At 46.9% G+C, this 18,786-nt stretch overlaps 2 protein-coding genes across 12 annotated transcripts in view; one reads left to right on the forward strand and one right to left on the reverse strand.

Annotated features, from left to right (window-relative positions):
* The window catches only part of rapgef1b (Rap guanine nucleotide exchange factor (GEF) 1b), a 60,135-nt gene extending 41,743 nt beyond the window's left edge, over positions 1-18,392 (forward strand). For 2 of the 10 annotated variants that reach the window (XM_054758199.1, XM_054758200.1), the window contains exons 9-26: positions 40-558; positions 1,064-1,266; positions 2,779-2,940; positions 5,353-5,508; positions 5,874-5,966; positions 6,395-6,480; positions 6,560-6,665; positions 7,528-7,603; positions 7,688-7,772; positions 10,007-10,099; positions 10,184-10,369; positions 10,467-10,551; positions 13,285-13,379; positions 13,449-13,527; positions 13,597-13,698; positions 13,781-13,878; positions 13,961-14,089; positions 15,272-18,392. In XM_054758199.1, coding sequence (XP_054614174.1) covers positions 40-558; positions 1,064-1,266; positions 2,779-2,940; positions 5,353-5,508; positions 5,874-5,966; positions 6,395-6,480; positions 6,560-6,665; positions 7,528-7,603; positions 7,688-7,772; positions 10,007-10,099; positions 10,184-10,369; positions 10,467-10,551; positions 13,285-13,379; positions 13,449-13,527; positions 13,597-13,698; positions 13,781-13,878; positions 13,961-14,089; positions 15,272-15,422 — 2,504 coding nt within the window. In that variant the 3' untranslated portion in view covers positions 15,423-18,392. The remainder of the gene's footprint in view (positions 1-39; positions 559-1,063; positions 1,267-2,778; positions 2,941-5,352; positions 5,509-5,873; positions 5,967-6,394; positions 6,481-6,559; positions 6,666-7,527; positions 7,604-7,687; positions 7,773-10,006; positions 10,100-10,183; positions 10,370-10,466; positions 10,552-13,284; positions 13,380-13,448; positions 13,528-13,596; positions 13,699-13,780; positions 13,879-13,960; positions 14,090-15,271) is intronic. The other 8 variants (XM_054758204.1, XM_054758205.1, XM_054758198.1 and 5 more) reach the window with 7 other exon arrangements.
* Positions 16,336-18,281, reverse strand: uck1 (uridine-cytidine kinase 1). 2 transcript variants are annotated; one of them, XM_054758255.1, is made up of 7 exons: positions 18,029-18,281; positions 17,508-17,667; positions 17,331-17,424; positions 17,117-17,259; positions 16,945-17,039; positions 16,808-16,856; positions 16,336-16,739 (listed from the first exon to the last, which is right to left on the reverse strand). In XM_054758255.1, the coding sequence occupies exons 1-7, from the start codon at positions 18,116-18,118 to the stop codon at positions 16,546-16,548; spliced, it is 825 nt and encodes a 274-aa protein (XP_054614230.1). In that variant the 5' UTR covers positions 18,119-18,281; the 3' UTR covers positions 16,336-16,545. The 2 variants fall into 2 exon arrangements, with proteins under 2 accessions (XP_054614230.1, XP_054614229.1); XM_054758254.1 differs by having other exon boundaries at positions 17,331-17,427; positions 18,029-18,233.
* Positions 18,393-18,786: the final 394 nt, after the last annotated feature.

The following is an 18,786-nucleotide window of genomic DNA, read 5'->3' on the forward strand; positions in this document are numbered from 1 at the left end:
GGTAAAAACTAATGTGCCGTCTTTCCTTTGACTTTACAGACAACACCGAAAACTACGACCCCGATTACGACTTTCTCCACCAGGACTTGTCAGTCGGGGATAGCCTGCCTCCGATGCCGGTGGGCGGCTGCCTCAGCCCCCTGCCCGAGTCTCACAGCGAGTCGTCCTCGCCCGTCCCCGGACAGCATCCATTACACCCCCGCTTCAGCGCGCCTCCTCCCCAGCAGCCCCCCGAGTACTGGACGCCGCAGCCCAGTCAGACCAATCCCCTGGCACGCATCAGTGCCCCTCCGGCGCTGCCCCAGAAGAAGCGACGCAGCGCCCAGCTGTCGCCCTTCCCTGACGTCGGCTCGAAGATGTTCTACGAGCGATACCCCTCCCAATATGACAACCTGTCGGAGGAGGAGCTGCACCCCACGCCGCCATTCCCTCTTTACACGCCCATCTCGCCCATGCCCCAGACAAATGGCGGGGTGTTCGTCGCACAGTACTTGGCCAGTGAGAATGCGGACGTCCCCGCCAACCCACCACCGCTGCCAGAAAAGAAAAGCAGACACAGTGAGTGTGGGGGGGGTCTCGGGACGTATGGGAGTGGGGGGATGTTGAAATGAACTGACTGAATCGAGGGCACAGAAGCGAGGGAAGGGACAAAGAGAGCACTGAACGCAGCAGGACAGGAGGGGAGAGCGTGATTTGGGAAGGGGGGGTGATTGGCTTCACTGAGGCATAGCTCATGTCAAAGAAATATTCCTCAGTGAATAGGAGGAAGAATAATACCAGGATGTGCTACAATGGCCCCCGCTCCTGGGGCGCGCATTTCCTGACACGCCTTCGACATCACTTCCTGTCACGGCATTATGTCATTCCTTACGTGCTTCTCATTGTATGGATCACAGTCATCGTTCAAAGGATGCTAGAGTTGCTCAAACATTGCTCAACCGTCCTCTGAATGCTACCCTCATGTGTGTTGAGTTGAAAGGTCAAGTTTAAGCTCATGTGCTACACAAGAATTAAGTGTCTCCATGTCTTGATGGCCCCTAACGCCACCGTCTCCCTCGTCCAGTCCTGCAGTACATGCAGTTTGTGGAAGACTACTCCGAGCCGCAGCCGTCCGTCTTCTACCAGATGCCGCAGAGTGAGAGCATCTACGAGCAGCGCAACAAGCGCTTCCAGGAGGTCTACGGCTTCAACGACTCCTTCAGCAGTACCGACTCGGTCCACGAGCCCCTGCAGCCCCCAGCACTGCCCCCGAAACAACGACAACTGGTAAGAAATTTTGGTGTTTGTGTGTTGTAAGGTTTTTTTGGCGCACGACCCCAAGCGTAATGTCGTGACCCATGTGTGAAAGATGGACTGGAAAGGGTGTGTGTGCTTTGACAGGACATGCTCTGTGGAGCCCGCCCCCAACTTGTTATCACCTGTTTGCTTCCTTATTGCTGCATCGTCCTTCCTCTAAGCCCAGCAGACATCTGTGCTTAGATGGTGTCTACTAGTCACTGGGAGATAAGACCAGACCTTTTTATCTCAATCAGCGTTAGACTGCTATTGCAATTCAAGAGTAAGAAGAAGCATTTTTCTGCCTGGTCCAGTAGCTCGTCAACCCTAGGGATGAGTATCGTCTCATTTTATTCCGTACTGGTGCCAAATTGGAACTTTTGAAACGGTGCCGGTGCTCAAAAAGGTGCCTGAACCACTAAGTAAACAATGCTCTTGTGACATGCAACAGAATAGTCATTGAAATACTTCAATAGTAGAAATAAAATGAAAAGCAAGCACAGCAGAGCCTTGGTTAGCGTCATTCATGTGTCCCAGAAGGTCTGACTCCAAAACAGACGCTAACCAAATCAATTTTTCCCATAAGAAATACGTCCAATAAGTCCAATGAATCCGTTCCAGGAAGCCAAGAATGCCAGCACGACACATTGCAACTGACCGAGTCTGCATTCACTTTGCACCGAAACGAGGCGCCCGTTAGTTTTTCGGTGTGGTAAATACCATGGATGTCGGCAGCGGTGCCGGTGTAGAAAGAAGTTTTGGTGATCAACCCAAATCAACACATCACTGGCGAGGTTGTAGTTAAAGCTGTGTTAGCGGTGCCGTTGAAGCAGCTAATGCTGAGCAGCCTCTGTGAATACGGTATAGCCTCCCAGAGCGTGCACACATGCCTGATCCTCGCTGCGTTTGAGGAAATACCTTATGAATATTTTCACAACTGCAAGTTATTTTTGTCCTTGCATAGCGTACAGTCTAATGGCCTGGTGTTTCGGACCGGATACGTGGCGCGGCCCGTTGGAATAATCCCGTTTGCCTCCGCCATAATCCTGCACTCCCACTACGTGCTTTAGCCACTTTACACGGCTTTGCCAAAAAAGGGGGAAAGTAATTTTCCTGCACGCGTGTGTGTGTGTGTGTGTGTGTGTGTGTGTGTTTGGAAAAAAACAGAGATCTGATCATATTGGCCCTGTTTGGAAAGTGCTTTAGTTGGCTTCGCTCTTTGAGACCGCAGTATTAAAGGAAGCTTTATCGGAGAGCCACGATAGATGTGAAAATGACCTGCATAAGTCCCATGACCGCCAGTAATTGGTGCTTTCAAGGAAGACCTCTTATCATATGACACTTGGACAGCGGGGGTTGTTCCTAACTTGACTACACGGCTGCTAAACTTTGATTAAAACTGCTCTAAATCACTCCCACTTTACTCGTTGAATAAACTCTTTCTTCCCTTTAACTCGCACTTCCTTTCTTTTCTACACTTCTTTCTTTCTTTCTCCCTCTCAGGCCTCCCACTCCTCCTCCCCCTCTTCCTCCTCCTCTTCCTCTCTCTCCTGCCACCTCCAGCCGTCTGTGGCGGCCATGGAGGAGGCGGGCTCTGGGCTGGGCCTCAGCATGTCCGCCTCTAACTCCTACCTGATTGGCCAAGCTGCCTTGACCACGCCCACGGTGAGTTCCCTTTCCCCACCCTGCCAAAACTCAAGACCCCAACCCCATGCCCCCTCCCCTGCCCGCTTGTGGTGCTGTGTGGTGGTCCTAGACCGGTCCAGGGTGGCGTGAGCCGCGTATGTGACATGGCCTGCTTGTTGACCTTTTCAAGCGTCCCTCATGAGTTTTCTTCCCGTGTGTTCCTCACTTCATGTGTGTGCTTTTGTGTGGACTGGTCATGGCGTGCTTTGTTGTGGTTTTGTGAAGCCATGTGTTGCACTGAAAGATTCCTCCGCCTCACGGTATCACGATTGCCGTTTGCAAGTGAGGGCCGCATTCCCTCCTTTTGTTACCGGGTCCTGTGAGGGTTGGTTGACCCGCGGTGACCCGGCGGCGTCCGAGGCACACCACAACAGGGCGCGGATCTGCCTCGGGGTGTATCTCCCGTGGAACGCAGCACCAGATGGACCTGATGGAAAACACATTCCCTGTGCTCCTGCTCCTCATGCTTCTTTCCTCTCATCTTTCCTTTCCACTTCCCATCTCCTTCCACGCACTCCGCCCCCTCTCGTCTTCCCCTTTTTTGTATGTTTCTGTGGAATGTTTGCATTCCTCAAGTCCCGGGGGGATGATGTCTAGCACGGGGGGGGGCAGCGACACATGCCAAGAAAGATGCTTTAGTTGAGTAGGTTCTTCCCATGTTAGTGTCTACTTCCTATACATCCTTTACATCTTAAAATGATTCCAAAAGAATAGAATGCTGTTTGAAGGCGTGGAAGCATTTGTGTGCGCTCGATGCTGGTATGCTGACGCGCAGCTGGAATGTGCAACATGTTACAACAGGTGAGCGATTCGCCTCCCGGCGCGCATCACACACTAAATGTTACCGCATCTACTTGCCGAATGATTGGGCACACCTAAGTAAAACTACACAAGCACACTGGTGCTCCGTTTGGATGATCAAATCCTATTTTTCTGCCCCAAAATAGTTTTTTTTTGTTTGTTTGTTTGTTTGTTTTTTTTGAAAGCCAGACATGACTTTTGCCCGGGCACAGCGTCCTCTGCTGACGCAAGCGGCGATTACAACAAGCGAGTGCTATTATTAATAGAAGAATTTTTTTACACAATACAGTGGAACCTCCAATTTCTTTATTTTCAATTTTTTTTGTAGAATAGTCAGTTCCAGAGTCAAACTGTGGACAGAAGCAAAAAAAAACAAGCATTTTGTTGTTTCACGGTGGTGTTTATATACTGTATCTAGTACAGTAATTCCTCGTTTAGCGTGGTTAAGGTAGAACACTACAGTCACAAGCTGGTGGTCTTAAAGGAAGAGTGCACTTTTTTGCCCATCATCCACAATCCTTATGTGAGACATGAACACACGTCTTTCTCTTTCCTGTGCTTTCTAAAGATAGAAAAACAGACAAAGAAGCAACTAAGAATGGATTTAATGGGACGCACCTATTCCGCTTATAGAGCCTTCTCCAAAAAGTGCCAACAATGCATATTAAACAAGCTACAGCAGCGTTGTTCTTGTTGTTGTTGTTGTTATTATTATTATTATTATTATTATTATCATTATTATTATTATTATTGTTATGAACCTTTTTATGCCCAAGAACTACGTTACTGGCGTAGTGACTCCTTGCCACACCACACCAGCTAGCTACTAGCCAGCTAGCAACTAGCTTCACCACACCACACACTCGCTCACAATGCCTCAGGCCACAAGTGAAAGGTGATGCTGCATATTGGAGCTGCCGCCACAGCTGCTGTGTTTCTGTTTGTGATGCTATCTGTAGCATTTCTTTCTATGTTGCTGAGTCAAATCAATGCACCAAATTACTGCAAGTATTCCATGTTATCCTGAATGTCCCTGATACTACACGCTCACAGCATAGATATAAAACCATCAAACCTAGTTGGGGGTGTTTTGTAGGCGGAATAGGTGTGTCCCATCATGTGCACTAATCAGCTATCTTTCTATCTTTAGAAAGCACAGAAAAGAGACGTGTGTTTCACGTAAGGATTGTGAACAAAAGTACCGTACAGTTCTCCTTTCGTGGTGTATTTGTGTTTTAGTTCATATTGCCGTTTTTATGCTCCAAAATGATTAATTTGGGCAAAAGATACGTACAGTTTGCTTAAATATGCACATTTAGGACTAATAATAACCACCAGACAGCCATCATTTATTCATTCATACATTTTTGAGTGTACTTCCTTTTTTTGCTTTGTGTGTGCAGCTGGTGTCCAAACAGCGCACCCCCCCACCACCAAAAGCAATGAAAACAGTGTTGGAGGCGGACGCTCTCGCCTCTGCTTCTACTTCTTTCCACTGTGATCTCGTCACGCTGTCTCTTTCTGTTTTTGTTTCCTGTCTCTGCAACCCCCCCCCCCTCGCTGCTTCCGCTCTCCTTGCCGATCCCACAGAGCGTGGACCAGGCCGCTCCGACCAGCGCCACCATCATCGCGGATGGTAGCGGGGGCGGGCCCGACGCCTCCCTGGCGGGCTCGGCCGGCTCTGTGGCGGCCGTCTGTTTTCCTTCCGAGTTGTCTCTCATCACTGATTCGCTTCCCACGTCAGCGGTGAGCTCCAGGACGGGCGGGGATGGATGGATGGATGGATGGATGGATGGATGGATGGATGGATGGATGGATGGATGTCTGGCCGTGTCACAAGCACTGATGGGGCGGGTGGGAGGGGCCATTATTGTTCTCACTTAAAACAATGGAAGTGACCGCTGTCATTCTCACTCTCCGCAAAGTCTGTCATCTCCCACTCCTCCGCATGTTCTCATGAAAATATCTTGAATGCCCTCCAGTGACACCTGCTGGTTGGGATGACGCCCAGCTGGGACCAGCAGCTCAAAAACAAAAACAAGGCACCCCCAATCTCTGCTGCCTTACATCTCGGTTTGTGTCCCCTCCTCTTTCTTTTTCCCCTCCCATAGAGCGAGAGTGCGAATGACGAGGGTGGGGAGGGCGAGTACGTCAACTTGTACTCCTCCGGCCGGGCCAATGGCGAGCTGCCTCTCTCCCTCAGAGTAAGTAGCAGGTCGCGAGAAGTCCATTTGAACGCCATGCGTGAAGTGATGACGTTGAAATGGAAGGTGGAAATGCGCAGTCAGCATGACCTGAACCGGGTGGCTGATCGTCATGGCTGCTTCTAACACGCTAAGATGCTTCCACTCTGCAGCGTTCCAGTTCCTCCCCTCCTCCTCCTGTTCACTCGTGTGTGTGTGTGTGTGTGTGTGTGTGGTCACGGTGCTGACGGTGTGTCGTGTAAACGTATGACAGGTGTAGTCGGTGGTGTCGTCCTGCTTTCGGGTGTTTATTTGCTCCAGTCGCCATCAGAGTGTTCCTTTGGGTTGTCATCCATTCTGTCCTCTTGCTTGACATGCTGCCCATGCAGCCTCTAAGCATCCCCACCATCCCTCCCATGTTGACGTTGATTTTGCGGCTTTTTGATCAGGAAACCATCACAGCCGACGATGTGCTGCAAGACCCCGCCCCTCAGATGCCGTCCACCAACAGCAAAGAGGCTATGGAAGTGGAAAGGTGAGCTTTATTTTAACTTGGGTGATGTCTGCCTTGCAAAGAAAAAAAAAGGATTTGAATTTAGTTTGATGTTTTTCAGGAGGCAAAAGTCGGCAGAATCGTCCGAGGACGGCGAGGAGAGCGTGGACGAGCTCTCTCTCATCGACCACAAGGAGATCATGAGCAGGATAACACTAAAGCAAGAAGTAAGACATTTCTTTTTAGCCACGCGTCTGCGGCGGAAGTGTCCCGCGCCGCAACACAAAGGGCATCTTGTGCCATTAGTTCAGCTGGGGCCAAAGGTCACTGTGAGTCACCGGCTGAGAGCCACCGCTGCCCTCTGGAGGCGAGGATGGCACACGGCACAGCAGCCAGTGACGGACTGAATGACGAGCTCTGGAAGGTTACATTCCCACGTGCGTGCACCCCCGTGCAAAAATGGGGGAAATGAGAGACACGTTCATTGCCCGCACGGATTTTCAAACCCGCAGACAGCACGCTAAGCCCGTGGGAAGAAAATTGGGGTGCAAATTATTTTCTGCATGCAGGCAGCCAGGCCGCGGCTCCTCCCGCTGTAAACTCTGGGTCTCCCGGTCACGATAGCTGTAGGTGGCGTAGGAAGCCAGTACGCCCATCTTGCAGCTGAAGTCAGTGGGCTTCACGAGCCTCGTACGATGCCCACACACGGTACGTCCCCAGTGAGTGACACGTGACGTGACGGCCTTACATGAAGCACACCTGGAACGCACCATCTAAAAGCTACCAACGGAGGGCGAGTGACAAGCACGTGGGTGTCACGAATCACTTGCTCCCTAAGTACGACACACTTGTAACCCCTTTGATCCCCTACTTCCTGTACGAGCTGGCCACACCCAACAAATATCCCAAAAACTGCGTAGCCTGTGCATGTGGTAACACATATGTTGGGGTGTAACTCCCGCTTTAGTGATCGCAGTGAGAGAGGCGCGGCTCTAGCGGGACAAGCAGAGATGTTGCACTGATGATGAGACTGCATCGCCCCACCTTTACGCTCCTTCTCCTCTTCTCTTTTTTACATTTTTTTTCCAGAATGATGATGGCCCAGATGTGCGTGCTGGATCAGGAGACATTTTATTAGTCCACGCCACGGAAACGGACCGCAAAGGTAAACGTTAATGATCATCGCGTGTTAGGATTGAGATGCTTTTAGAGGCAAACTCAATGACATTCTCTGATTTGTGCTCCACAGATCTGGTTTTGTACTGTGAAGCCTTTCTGACTACATATAGGACCTTTATAAGCCCCGAGGACCTCATAAAGAAGCTACACTACAGATATCCTTTCCTTGTTTTCATTTCTCTCTTCGTGTGTGTGTGCATGTACTGTATGTGTGTGTTACTTCAAAATTAAAAAACAAAAAGATAGACATCGGTTCTATCCTAGAATATTTTTTTGTCATTTTTGACACACCCAGAATGGACCCACTTTTGGGGCCCAACCCACCAGTTGAGGATAACTGTTATGTAGCACACTTTGCTAAATTAGCATCAAGAGCATTTTTTTATGGTTTATGGTTTATGTTTTATTTGAACATGCATGCAAGATACAGTGGAATACATCACATCATTCATTTCACAGTGCCACACGTCCAAAAGGAGTAGGAAGAAGCAAAGCTTATTTAATCCTACCCCCCATCCATTCCACATCTTGTACAGTACAGATGAGTCACTTCCTGTATTCCATGGAATATTATTCCATATAATAATCAGTGTAATAATAAATCAAAACAATCATGACTCTTCTGCCTTGTATTTAGCAAACATCAACTGCTTGTATTGTTTTTGGAGTTTGCTCATCTTGGTACATTGTCTGAGTTCCTTGCTCAATCCGTTCCATGATTTCATCGGCCGTACTGAAATGCTGTGGCTTTTCAGCATAGTTCTGGTATAGAAGCGTTTTCATTTGAATTTTCCCCTAAGATCGTATTTCTCCTCGCTTCTCGAGAAATACTGTATGACGTTTTTGGCAAACAAGTTATTGTTAACTTCATGCCTTATTTTAGCGGTTTGAAAATGTACTAAATCAGCTAATTTGAATATGTGTGATTTTAACAATAAAGGGTTTGTTTGTTGTCATTATGAATGATCCTCACCATCTTTCTTGCAGTACATTGAGTGAGTGAAGATTGCTTTTATAATGATTGCCCCATATCTCCACACAATACTTTAGATGTGCTCAAAGAACAGTAAAGAGTGTGGAGGGATTTTTCATCAAGAACACATTTTGCTTTACTCAATATTGAAGTATTTCTCTCCACCTTTTGTTGTATATTTTTGATATGATATTTCCAACTCATTTTTTCGTCTGTTATGTTGCCAGAAATGTATTTTCGTTTACCCTTTTAATGTCCACTCCATTTATTTGTATTTGATCATACATACGTGTCCTTTCTGCTATTTCCAAATTGCATTATTTTACTTTTACTTAAGTTCAAGGATAATCTGTTTTTGACTTTAATATGACCGTTTCATCCTTGACATTTTTAATGAGTTCTTGTGTGCTTTCCCCACAACAAAAGGCAGTGGTATCATCCGCAAATACCAACTTTAAGTCCTTTGTTACTTTACAAACTTCATTGATATACAAATGAAACAGTTTTGGTCTCAGTATTGACCCCTGGGGTACTCCACAGGTGCTGTTTAAACTGGCAGATGTGTTTTCTCCTAGCGTTACAAATTGCTTCCTGTTTGCTAGGTAACTTTTAACCCAATTCAAAACTAATCCTCTGATTCCGTACTTTTCTCATTTTGTTGTTAGAATGTCGTAATTAATTGTATGGAAGATCCATGAATACTGCAGCTGCACACCTTCTGTGGTCTATAGTGTCATTTCCTCCGTGAAGTTGAAATGTTAGCTCTGTATCCGGGTGGACGACCTGCTAGTCATTCATTCTTATGAATGCGTTTGTCCAACTTCTTATTAAAGACCTTCTCCATAATTGTAGAAAATTGGGGTAATAAGGAGGCTGGTTGGCAATTTATTGATTTATTTCTACACACATTGATTAAAAACAACAATCACATGATTGCAGGAGAGGAAAAGAAGCATGCAGTTGTTCCTACTACATAATCTGTGATTTGTGGTGTGCACCTTGAAGAAGGCCTGGGAAGTGACGTCAGCTGGCTAACTGACTGTTAGCTGAGTGCTAGTAGCAGCTTAGTGCGTGAGTGCTCACTGCATGTGTGTGTTCTCGCCTTGTAGTAGAGTAGTATTCTATACTGGCCTCTAGGTGTCAGAAATGTTACATTGATGAGACAATAGCTACCAGAAAGTACACTGTCAATGCTTCTTATCTTATTAGTGTCTAAGATGGCTAATTTCCTATTATTGTCTACCATATTGGGTAATAGGAGTGACTATAGGGGTGTTATTTCATGTCTAGAGGGCTCTAATAATGTTAAAGTGTATTCAGAAGGTCATAAAGAGCTTTTCTATTCTCCAAGTATGAAAATATTCCATGTATTAATATTGCCAACATGGACTAGCATGTTCCTTGACCATCCAGCACATATACAAGCTTTTGCCACAGCCCAGACACCTTCAAGAAGCGAGTCAGCAAGAACACCTTCTTTGTGTTGGTGCGTGTGGTGGACGAGCTCTGGTGAGTTGCCGCGCAAACCAATTGGAGAGCCGTACGGTTCTGAGCAAAGCGCCTTTAAGTCTTGTACATCATCATCATCTTCAGCCTGGTGGAGCTGACAGAGGACATCCTGAAGCAGCTGATGGACTTGGTCTTCACGTTAGTGTGCAACGGCGAGCTCAGCCTGGCCCGCGTCCTCCGCAAGAACATCCTGGACAAGGTGGAGCAGAAGAAGCTGCTCCGCTACACCAACTCGCTCAAGCCGCTCGCCGCCAGGGGCGTCTCCGCCAGGTGCATTTAAATTCATCCATTGGACGGTTCAACTTCTGTCGTGTCCAGCTACCGACAAACTGACGCCACTCGGCGTGTCGCGTGTGTGTCGTCGCAGGCCCGGAACGCTCCATGACTTCCGCAGCCACGAGATCGCCGACCAGCTGACTCTTCTTGATGCGGAGCTCTTCTACAAAATTGAGGTAAACTTTTCAAATTGCTTTGTGATGTTGCCTCCTTGTTCCAACTGGGAGGGAAGAACGTCCCAATGGTGACGTCGAAGCTGTCATACACATTAGAATATTATTCATGCGCACCGTGGTGGGATGGTGCACGCTGCTTCTTTGACTCCCAGCCAGGGTTTGCTCAGGAAGGGCACCTGGCGTAATAACTAAGCCAAACCCATTCATGCCATTTTCCCTGCTAGGGAAAAGCCAAAAGTGGGGAGCAAATGATATCATATGTAATGATAAAATCTACATGTCATGATCATCAGTAAATCATTTAACCGCACAATAAATAAACACCAACGTGATCATAAATTGACATGTGCATGCGTGTTTGTTGGTGCCAACGGGTGGTTCTCCTGAAGGGGCCACCAGCGCATGAGAGTGACTTTCCAGGGTCACGAGGCACAGGCCACAGTGATGTGACGCCATGGCCGCGTGACAATTGACTGCAAACACACTGAAGAAACAGCGTGGAATACTTTGTTGGTGCCTGTTGTGTCTGATGCGCATCATCATCCTGTGACATGAACACGTTTGTGGCAAAGACGATGGAATGAATGAAGAAGACAAAACGCTGGCGTGATTGCCCAGGTGGAACGCCTCCTTGCGCACCAAAGGCATTCTGCTGTATCCAAAAGGCAAACACGCAATGAATCAGGGACGTGCATGTGCACATGACACTCAATGTCAACTTCAGATTATTTCCGGGTCATTTCTCTTTTTCAATATTCAGACAACAACGAAAGCGACGCCGATTCAAAATCACAAATATTGTGATTGATTAGGATTTTTATTTGTCATTTTTTTTGCGATACTACTATTTAAAAGTTCTTGTGACGTTCCAATTACAATGTGAAACACGCTTGACAAATGAAACTTTACTGATTTTGATTATGCCATAGACCCTAGGTTCCCAAAGTGAGGTACGTGAATAAAAATGGAAAACCATTAGCGCATGACAGTCACAATTACGAATGCGCCTGAACGCCACACGGCGCAAGGAGCACAGGATAACATCATACCAACAAACAAGGAAGCTTCATTATTACTTCTCTTGAAGATTTCATTTCTGTCAGTGTTCCGATCCCCGCACGGCACAGCGCTGAAAACCTGTCACCCGAAAATGGGGCTTCATCTTTGGTTGTGTGGGAATTGTTGTAGTTGGGATGCTGCCTTACTCTGATTGTTAAACTTTACCCTCCAGTTTGGTGTTAAGTTAATATGAAACCATAGCCATGGTGAGGGGACAAGAACAGTGGAGCTGAAATGGAAGCTAACGTCAGACTGGAATGAAAGATACTGGATGCAGGAGGATGACTTATCTACAGTATTCATCAGCACTCACAGCAAACTCCCCATCAGAAGGTCACCATGCAAAGCACACATTTTGGAAAGGGAAGCAGTCAATTATGTTCAATATTTCAAGTTAATGAAGATAAAAAAAAATGTTGGTTTTTTGAAGTGTGCAAGAGTAGGGGGTGCATGGCTTCAGATGAAATGTCTGAAGGCGTACGCAGCCGTAAAAAGTTGGGGAACCACTGCCATAGATTATCATGACGTTCATGAAGAAATTCATGTTGACGTTGATGTCGTTTATCAGCAATCATTTGTAGGACAGCCAAATGTGTTCTGATGATAGGCCTCTATACGTACTCATCAACTGGTGGAAACAGTATATAACAATATACAGTACATGTCCAGTCATGTTTCACCACTATATCAATTCATAAATGATGCCGTTTTATGAAAATGCTATGTATTTTCAAGCATAAATGTGGCTAAATGAACTAAAATACAAATACAAGGCATGTACTAAAGAAGACACGTTGCCATGATGTGTAGTATTGCCTACTGGTCACTAGGTGTCAGTGGTGTTGGGTGAGACACACAAGCACCAGACTTGATTGCTGGAACAAAAGGCTTTGATTGCAGGTTTCAATGATGTCACAACAGTGTTGGCTACTGTTGTGGGCGGACCCCACACCAGGCTGAAACTGACCTCTGAACCTCCCCGCTCAGCTCTCCGAGCACCAGGACACGTTCACTGCAACCCACACAAGCTGGAGTCCGAGTATTTATGCCTTAAGTCAGGGGTCACCCACCAGTCGATCGTGAGCTACTAGTCGATCTTTGGGATGTTGCCGGTTGATCGTTATTACATCAGTGCCCTCCCCTTGCATGTAGATCTTGCACAGGTTCACAGGTGAGACTAGGGATCTTGGGCCCAAGAAGGTTGGTGACAGCCAGTCTCTACAATATTGGGTAATAGGTGACTATAGGAGTGTTATTTCATGTCTCGAGGGCGCTAATCATGTTAAAGTGTATTTAAAAGGTGGGAAACAGGTTTCTATGTCTTATGTCTTATTTTGTCTAATTATGTCTACTATATTGGGTAATAGGAATGTAAAGGTGACTATAGGGGTGTTAATTCTTGTCTAGAGGGCTCTAATCATGTTAAGCGTATTTAGAAGGTGGGAAACGGGTATGTTATGCTCTAACTGCAAAAATATGACATTATCTCTTCTCACGGTCGGGTCTGGAAGGAATGAAGTGCCATAAAAGAGGGATTTGTGTATTTTAAAAGTGCATTGGTGTAAATAACATACCTGGTACTCTCTGCAGTTGAGTAGAATTGGGTCACTTTGCTAGTATGAGGGAAGACGTGCTCCTTTGCCGACTTGGGACTTGAGTTGTGTTGCTTTGCAGATTCCGGAGGTGTTGCTTTGGGCCAAAGAGCAGAATGAGGAGAAGAGTCCAAACCTGACTCAGTTCACAGAGCACTTTAACAACATGAGCTACTGGTGAGTAGGACAACACCTCAACACCTCCTGCCTTCCAGCCGTACACACTCTGTTGTGTGTGTCCACCAGGGTGCGCTCGTTAATCATTCAGCAAGAAAAAGCCCAAGACCGGGAGAAGCTGCTGCTCAAGTTCATCAAGATCATGAAGGTCGGTCCACTGGCGCACTTAAACGCGTGGTGTTGACCCCTGTGCTCACGCTTTCATTTCCTGCCGCAGCACTTGAGAAAGTTGAACAACTTCAACTCGTACTTGGCCATTCTGTCCGCGCTTGACTCCGCCCCCATCCGCAGGTTGGAGTGGCAGAAGCAGACCTCCGAGGTGAGATGACGAGCACGTGCGTCCTGATATATATTGGTTACACACTTACGTCATCTCATTTGCCTCCCCCCCGCCCTCCCAGGGTTTGGAGGAATATTGCACGTTGATCGACAGCTCGTCGTCCTTCCGAGCGTACAGGGCCGCCTTGGCTGAAGTGGAACCCCCCTGCATCCCTTACCTGTGAGCGCAGCAATACAAACCACCGCCGTGCTGCTGTTCGGACGCCCCGACCCCGAATAACCACCCGCTTCTTGTCCACCAGGGGGCTCATTTTGCAGGACCTGACCTTCGTTCACTTAGGGAACCCCGACCTCATCGACGGGAAGGTCAACTTCTCCAAGCGGTGGCAACAGTTCAACATCCTCGACAGCATGCGGCGCTTCCAGCAAGTGTAGGTTCTCTGCTGCTGCTGTTGTTGTTGTTGTTGTGCTCACGGATGCTCCGGATGACACGATGATGGCACACGTGTTCCACTTCAAGCTTCTTGGTTGGTTGCCATCTATTGTCATCTAATGTCATGTCATGGAGGGGCAGTAGACTGGCCACAAAATGGATCAATAGACACAGCTATAACGGGGGTGGGGACAATTGCAGCCCGTGGCTGTTTTTTTCATTGGCCCCCGGCACATTCTAAAAATACAATTTAAGACAATAGCAAAAGTGGAAAAATCAACAGTAATTTTACAAGTCAAAATATTCAGAAAAAAGTTGTTCAGAAAAAGTCGTAACTATACAAAAATAATAATTTATGAAAAAACCCAGCATTTCAGTAGCATTCATTCCACTTTCTTCTGCTCATCTGGGTCTGGGTCATGAGGGCAGCAGTCTCAGTAGGGAAGCTCAGACTTCCGGTTCCCAGCCGCCTCCTCCTTTCCACAGGGAGGACACCGAGGCCTTTCATAACCCCTCCAGCGTGTCCTAGGTCCGCCCCGGGGCCCGGAACACCTCACCAGGGAGGCCATTTGTAATTTTAGGAGAATAAATACTGTATTAATATCAAAAGAAAGAGAAAACCTGTAATATTAGGAGAAAAAAAGTCATTGTAGTTGCTTAGTAGTGAAATACTAAATATAAGAACAAATAAAGTTAGCATTTCTGGAAAATGATGTTACAATAATTATTATTTTTGGTAAAAGTTAGAATATTATGGGAATAAAGTCATAATATTCTGAAAAGAAAATTGATGATTAAGAATAAAGTTGAAATACTGGAAAATAAAAAAAACAAACAAACTGAAAATAAAAAGTTGATACTAATAATAGGCGTTCCCCCTACAGTACATGTCAAAGCTGAGATGCAGTTGTTGGCAAAGTTGCATCCTTTCATTTTTCACGATGTGGACCTTGCTGGAAAGTTTGGACACCCCTGATTAGCATGAATAGATGCTTTAACAATAATAATAATAGATTAGCATGAATACTGTAGATGCTTTAATAATAGATGAATAATAATAGGTTAGCATGAATAGATGCTTTAATAATAATAATAATAATAATAGGTTAGCATGAATAGAAGCTACTGTATAATGTTCGGTGATAGAGATGTTTTCCCTTCACTGCATTTGTCTCTGCAGACATTACGAGCTAAAGCGCAACGAGGACATCGTCTCCTTCTTCAACGACTTCAGCGACCACCTGGCGGAGGAGGCGCTGTGGGAGCTGTCCCTGAAGATCAAACCCCGGAACATCGCCCGCCGCAAGACGGACCGGGAGGAGAAGACTTAGGGACCGCTGCGCCCCTCGCAGCCCCCGCTCCCGACCCTCACGGGGGCTGCAAAAGACTCAACCTCCAACTGTGCTTCAATGACACAATCTCCGCTTGAACACAGACCCAACGCACGACGCTAGTGGGAGACTCGTTTCGGGTGAGCGTGAGCAAGGTTTGCGAAGAGATCGGCAGGGCTGGGATACTATTTTTGGGAGGACCGTGGTTCTGACGAATCCTGGTGCCGAGGCTGACAGAGCGAACGGGAACCAGGAAGTAAGAAGTCTGCTTTTGTTTTAAGGCTAGCGCGTGACACTGAGGGGAAGGGGGGGGGGGGGGGGGGGGTCCATTACTCTTCAAGTTTTTTATATTCTGTGCCATTTATTGGTCATCTTCAGCCCCGCCCTCCTCCACTCAAGCACAGCAGTGCCCCCTACTGTGAACTGTTGAGGGGTGGCCCACGAGAGACTGGAATCTGCGGGTTTGCTGGTGTAAGAATGATGTGTGGTTATGAAATGTATTCGATACGCTTCTCCTTTTGTTCTCAAAAAGGATCTTTATGCTTATGAGAAGAACTCTGCTTCTCCCAAAAGTGCCGTACGTATGTGCACTAAAAACAACAACAAAGGCAAAAACCCGGTAAGATACACGACTAGAGATGCTGTGATCCGTGTGTGTGGTCGTCCCCCGCCATCAAGTTCATGTGTGAGTGAGACAAGTCCACTGCCACGTTTTGTCTTTGTCATTCCAAATCCTTCTGCTTCCTTTTCTTGGGGAAACCAACGCGCCACAATAAAACCACAAACAGCTGTTTGTATACATTTATTAGCGTACGGTGGTGCTAAAAACATGGCTTTCGTTCTTCCAGGCGGACAGAGGCTTTAAGGCTTGAAATAATCACGGCGGTAAAAAAGGCACACTGCATCTATCAAGTCAGTTATGTCTTAATTTAATGTCATTTAAATATACTGTAGGGATTGATACAACAACAAAAACATTAAAAATAACTCCCAGTGCAAAAGCTTTTTCTATGATCATTCATAATAAAAACGACACCACGGATGCATGTTGCAACCACGCCGGGAACGCTCGGCTTACGTAACTAACTTCCAGCTGTTAAATACTTGCTGACGAGCCGAGCCACTAGTGGGGCCGACTGCTCGGCTCCAGCAGGACCCTCTTCCCCGACGGGTTGGCGGTGCCGTTCTGCAGTTCACACTGCTCCGAGATGGCCCGCTTCAAGCTCCGCCCCTGGCTGCTCATGGAGCCACGCTGCCACTTGCACAGGTCGCCGTTCAGAATGTCCTGGATGTGTTGCACGATGAGGTTGATGGCCACTGGGGGAGGGGGAGGGGAAGCCAACAAGGTCAGGACCGGCAACGGACGTGGACTTCATCGGACTTACCCATGTTGTCAACTCCTCTCGGAATGATGACATCAGCATACTTTTTAGTCTGGGCAGAAGATAAGTGAAAGATCATGACCACAATGTGACGGACACGCGCGGTGAGAGAGGGAGAGAGTGAGATACATCACGCTTACAGGCAAGCAGAACTCCTCAAAGGCCGGCTTGACAAACGTGGTGTACTGAGAGAGGATCTGCTCCAGGTCTCTCCCTCGATTCATGTCTCGCAGGACTGCGGAGCGGGGTCACAAACATCCATCAGTTGCTGGCAAAGAAAACCTCGTCTTGGTCTGGGGGACACCGCCGTACCTCGGCGAGACAACCTGACGTCGGAGTCCGTGTCCACGAAGAGCTTCATGTGGAACATGTCGCGCACTCTCTGCGGGTAGAAGACGAGGATGCCCTCAAAGAGGACCACGTCTGCCGGGTAAACCGTGATCCTCTCCTCAAGCCTGGACACGCAGTTGTCATTTCAACGTGCTGCTGATTTAACCTCAGTCACTCTTTGTGCCCCCCCCTTTACCTGGAATGGGTGACAAAGTCATACGTTGGCACTTGAACCACCCTCCCCTCCACGATGTCCTTCAGGGTTTTGTACATTAAGTCGTTGTCGAAGGCTTCTGCGAGACGAGAGAATCATGCACGTTTGTTATCATTTTGAAAAACAGCTTTTGGTAGCTTTTAAGTTGCCTTCCGTTACCCGGGTGGTCAAAGTTGTACTGTCCCTTGAGGGCCTTGGCTTTCTGTTCTGCAGTAAGGACCCTGTAGAAGCAGTCCTGGCTGATGATGGCCACCTTCCTCTGCCGGTGGTCCACTTTGTTCTGGCCCAGCAGCTCCATGATCTTGGCGCACACTGTCGACTGTTACACAAAAAGGGTACCACATGCTTTTCTAAAGTCAACATTTCCAGGCCAGTTAGTTACGTAAAGGAATTTAATTACGTTGGCTCACTGTCGGATTGTGTACCTAATGAAGTGTCCGCTGTGAGTCACCTGACCCCCCGTATCAAACTCATGATAGAGGCCGGTTAGCGACATTCGTGTCTGCAAGCTAAACAACTATTCAATACGGGGGGATGATTTTAATAACACCAACACAAATAATGCTGAGCAAGTTGGCAGTCAAAGTAGTTTTGACTGCTCGGTGAAAGCTAGCCGCGCTAATGCTAACGTTACAGGATGCTAACCATGTCCGCGATCAGGAGGGGAATATAAAACTAACTTTGCCACTGGCGGTTCCTCCGCTGACCCCGATGAAGAACGGTCGATGATGCGGCCTCTCCGCTTCCTCTCCGGCTGCGAGGGCCTCCATCGTGGATGGAGGACACGGACAAACAGTGAAGACGACTTGCTTGCCTGCTAGCTTCCAGGCTAAAGTTTAGCACACACGACGAGCCGTGCTCTCGCGAGAACTGTCGCGATGTGACGCTCACGTGCCAACACGTAACACCAAATTGTAAAATATTTGCCATGTTTCCAAATCTTCTCATCTTTTAGTTTGTGCTTCAAAATGTATGACAATAAACATTAAACTAATACGTTGATACAGTATACTCACTGGCCACTACATTAGGTACACCTGCCCAGCCTAATGAGATCCAATAAAATAAACAAATTTTAACAAACGTGCTAATGTTAAGTCTTAACCAGTCCTTCCGGTACTTTGCGAGCTCTTTTGTGATTGCTGCTGCTTCAAATGCTTGGTTTTGTAGTAGCTTTTTATAAAGTTACTTAAAATATATATATATATAAAATATATATATATATATATATATATATATATATATATATATATATATATATATATATATATATATATATATATATTGCCTCAGCTTGTCATTTTAGAAATCTATCAAAAAAATCCTGAAAATTATTTATGCCAAAGACTTTAAAAATGCCAATACTCTCAACAGACATGACAAGCTGTACACAGACTACTCTAAAATCTATGCAAGCTTTATTTCTAGCATTGTTCCT

This window comes from Dunckerocampus dactyliophorus, chromosome 17 (genome assembly GCF_027744805.1).
Source record: "Dunckerocampus dactyliophorus isolate RoL2022-P2 chromosome 17, RoL_Ddac_1.1, whole genome shotgun sequence".
Classification (NCBI taxonomy): Eukaryota; Metazoa; Chordata; class Actinopteri; order Syngnathiformes; family Syngnathidae; genus Dunckerocampus; species Dunckerocampus dactyliophorus.

What these genes read in the sequence shown, in the direction of transcription:
- uck1 (XM_054758254.1), bottom strand. Translation starts at nt 18,118, where the DNA reads ATGGAGGCCCTCGCAGCCGGAGAGGAAGCGGAGAGGCCGCATCATCGA. An exon ending in GAGGAACCGCCAGTGGCAAA is followed by an intron (nt 17,668 to 18,028) that starts GTTAGTTTTATA and finishes TTTGTGTAACAG; the next exon opens with TCGACAGTGTGCGCCAAGAT. An exon ending in CGTCAGGTTGTCTCGCCGAG is followed by an intron (nt 17,040 to 17,116) that starts GTACGGCGGTGT and finishes CCCGCTCCGCAG; the next exon opens with TCCTGCGAGACATGAATCGA.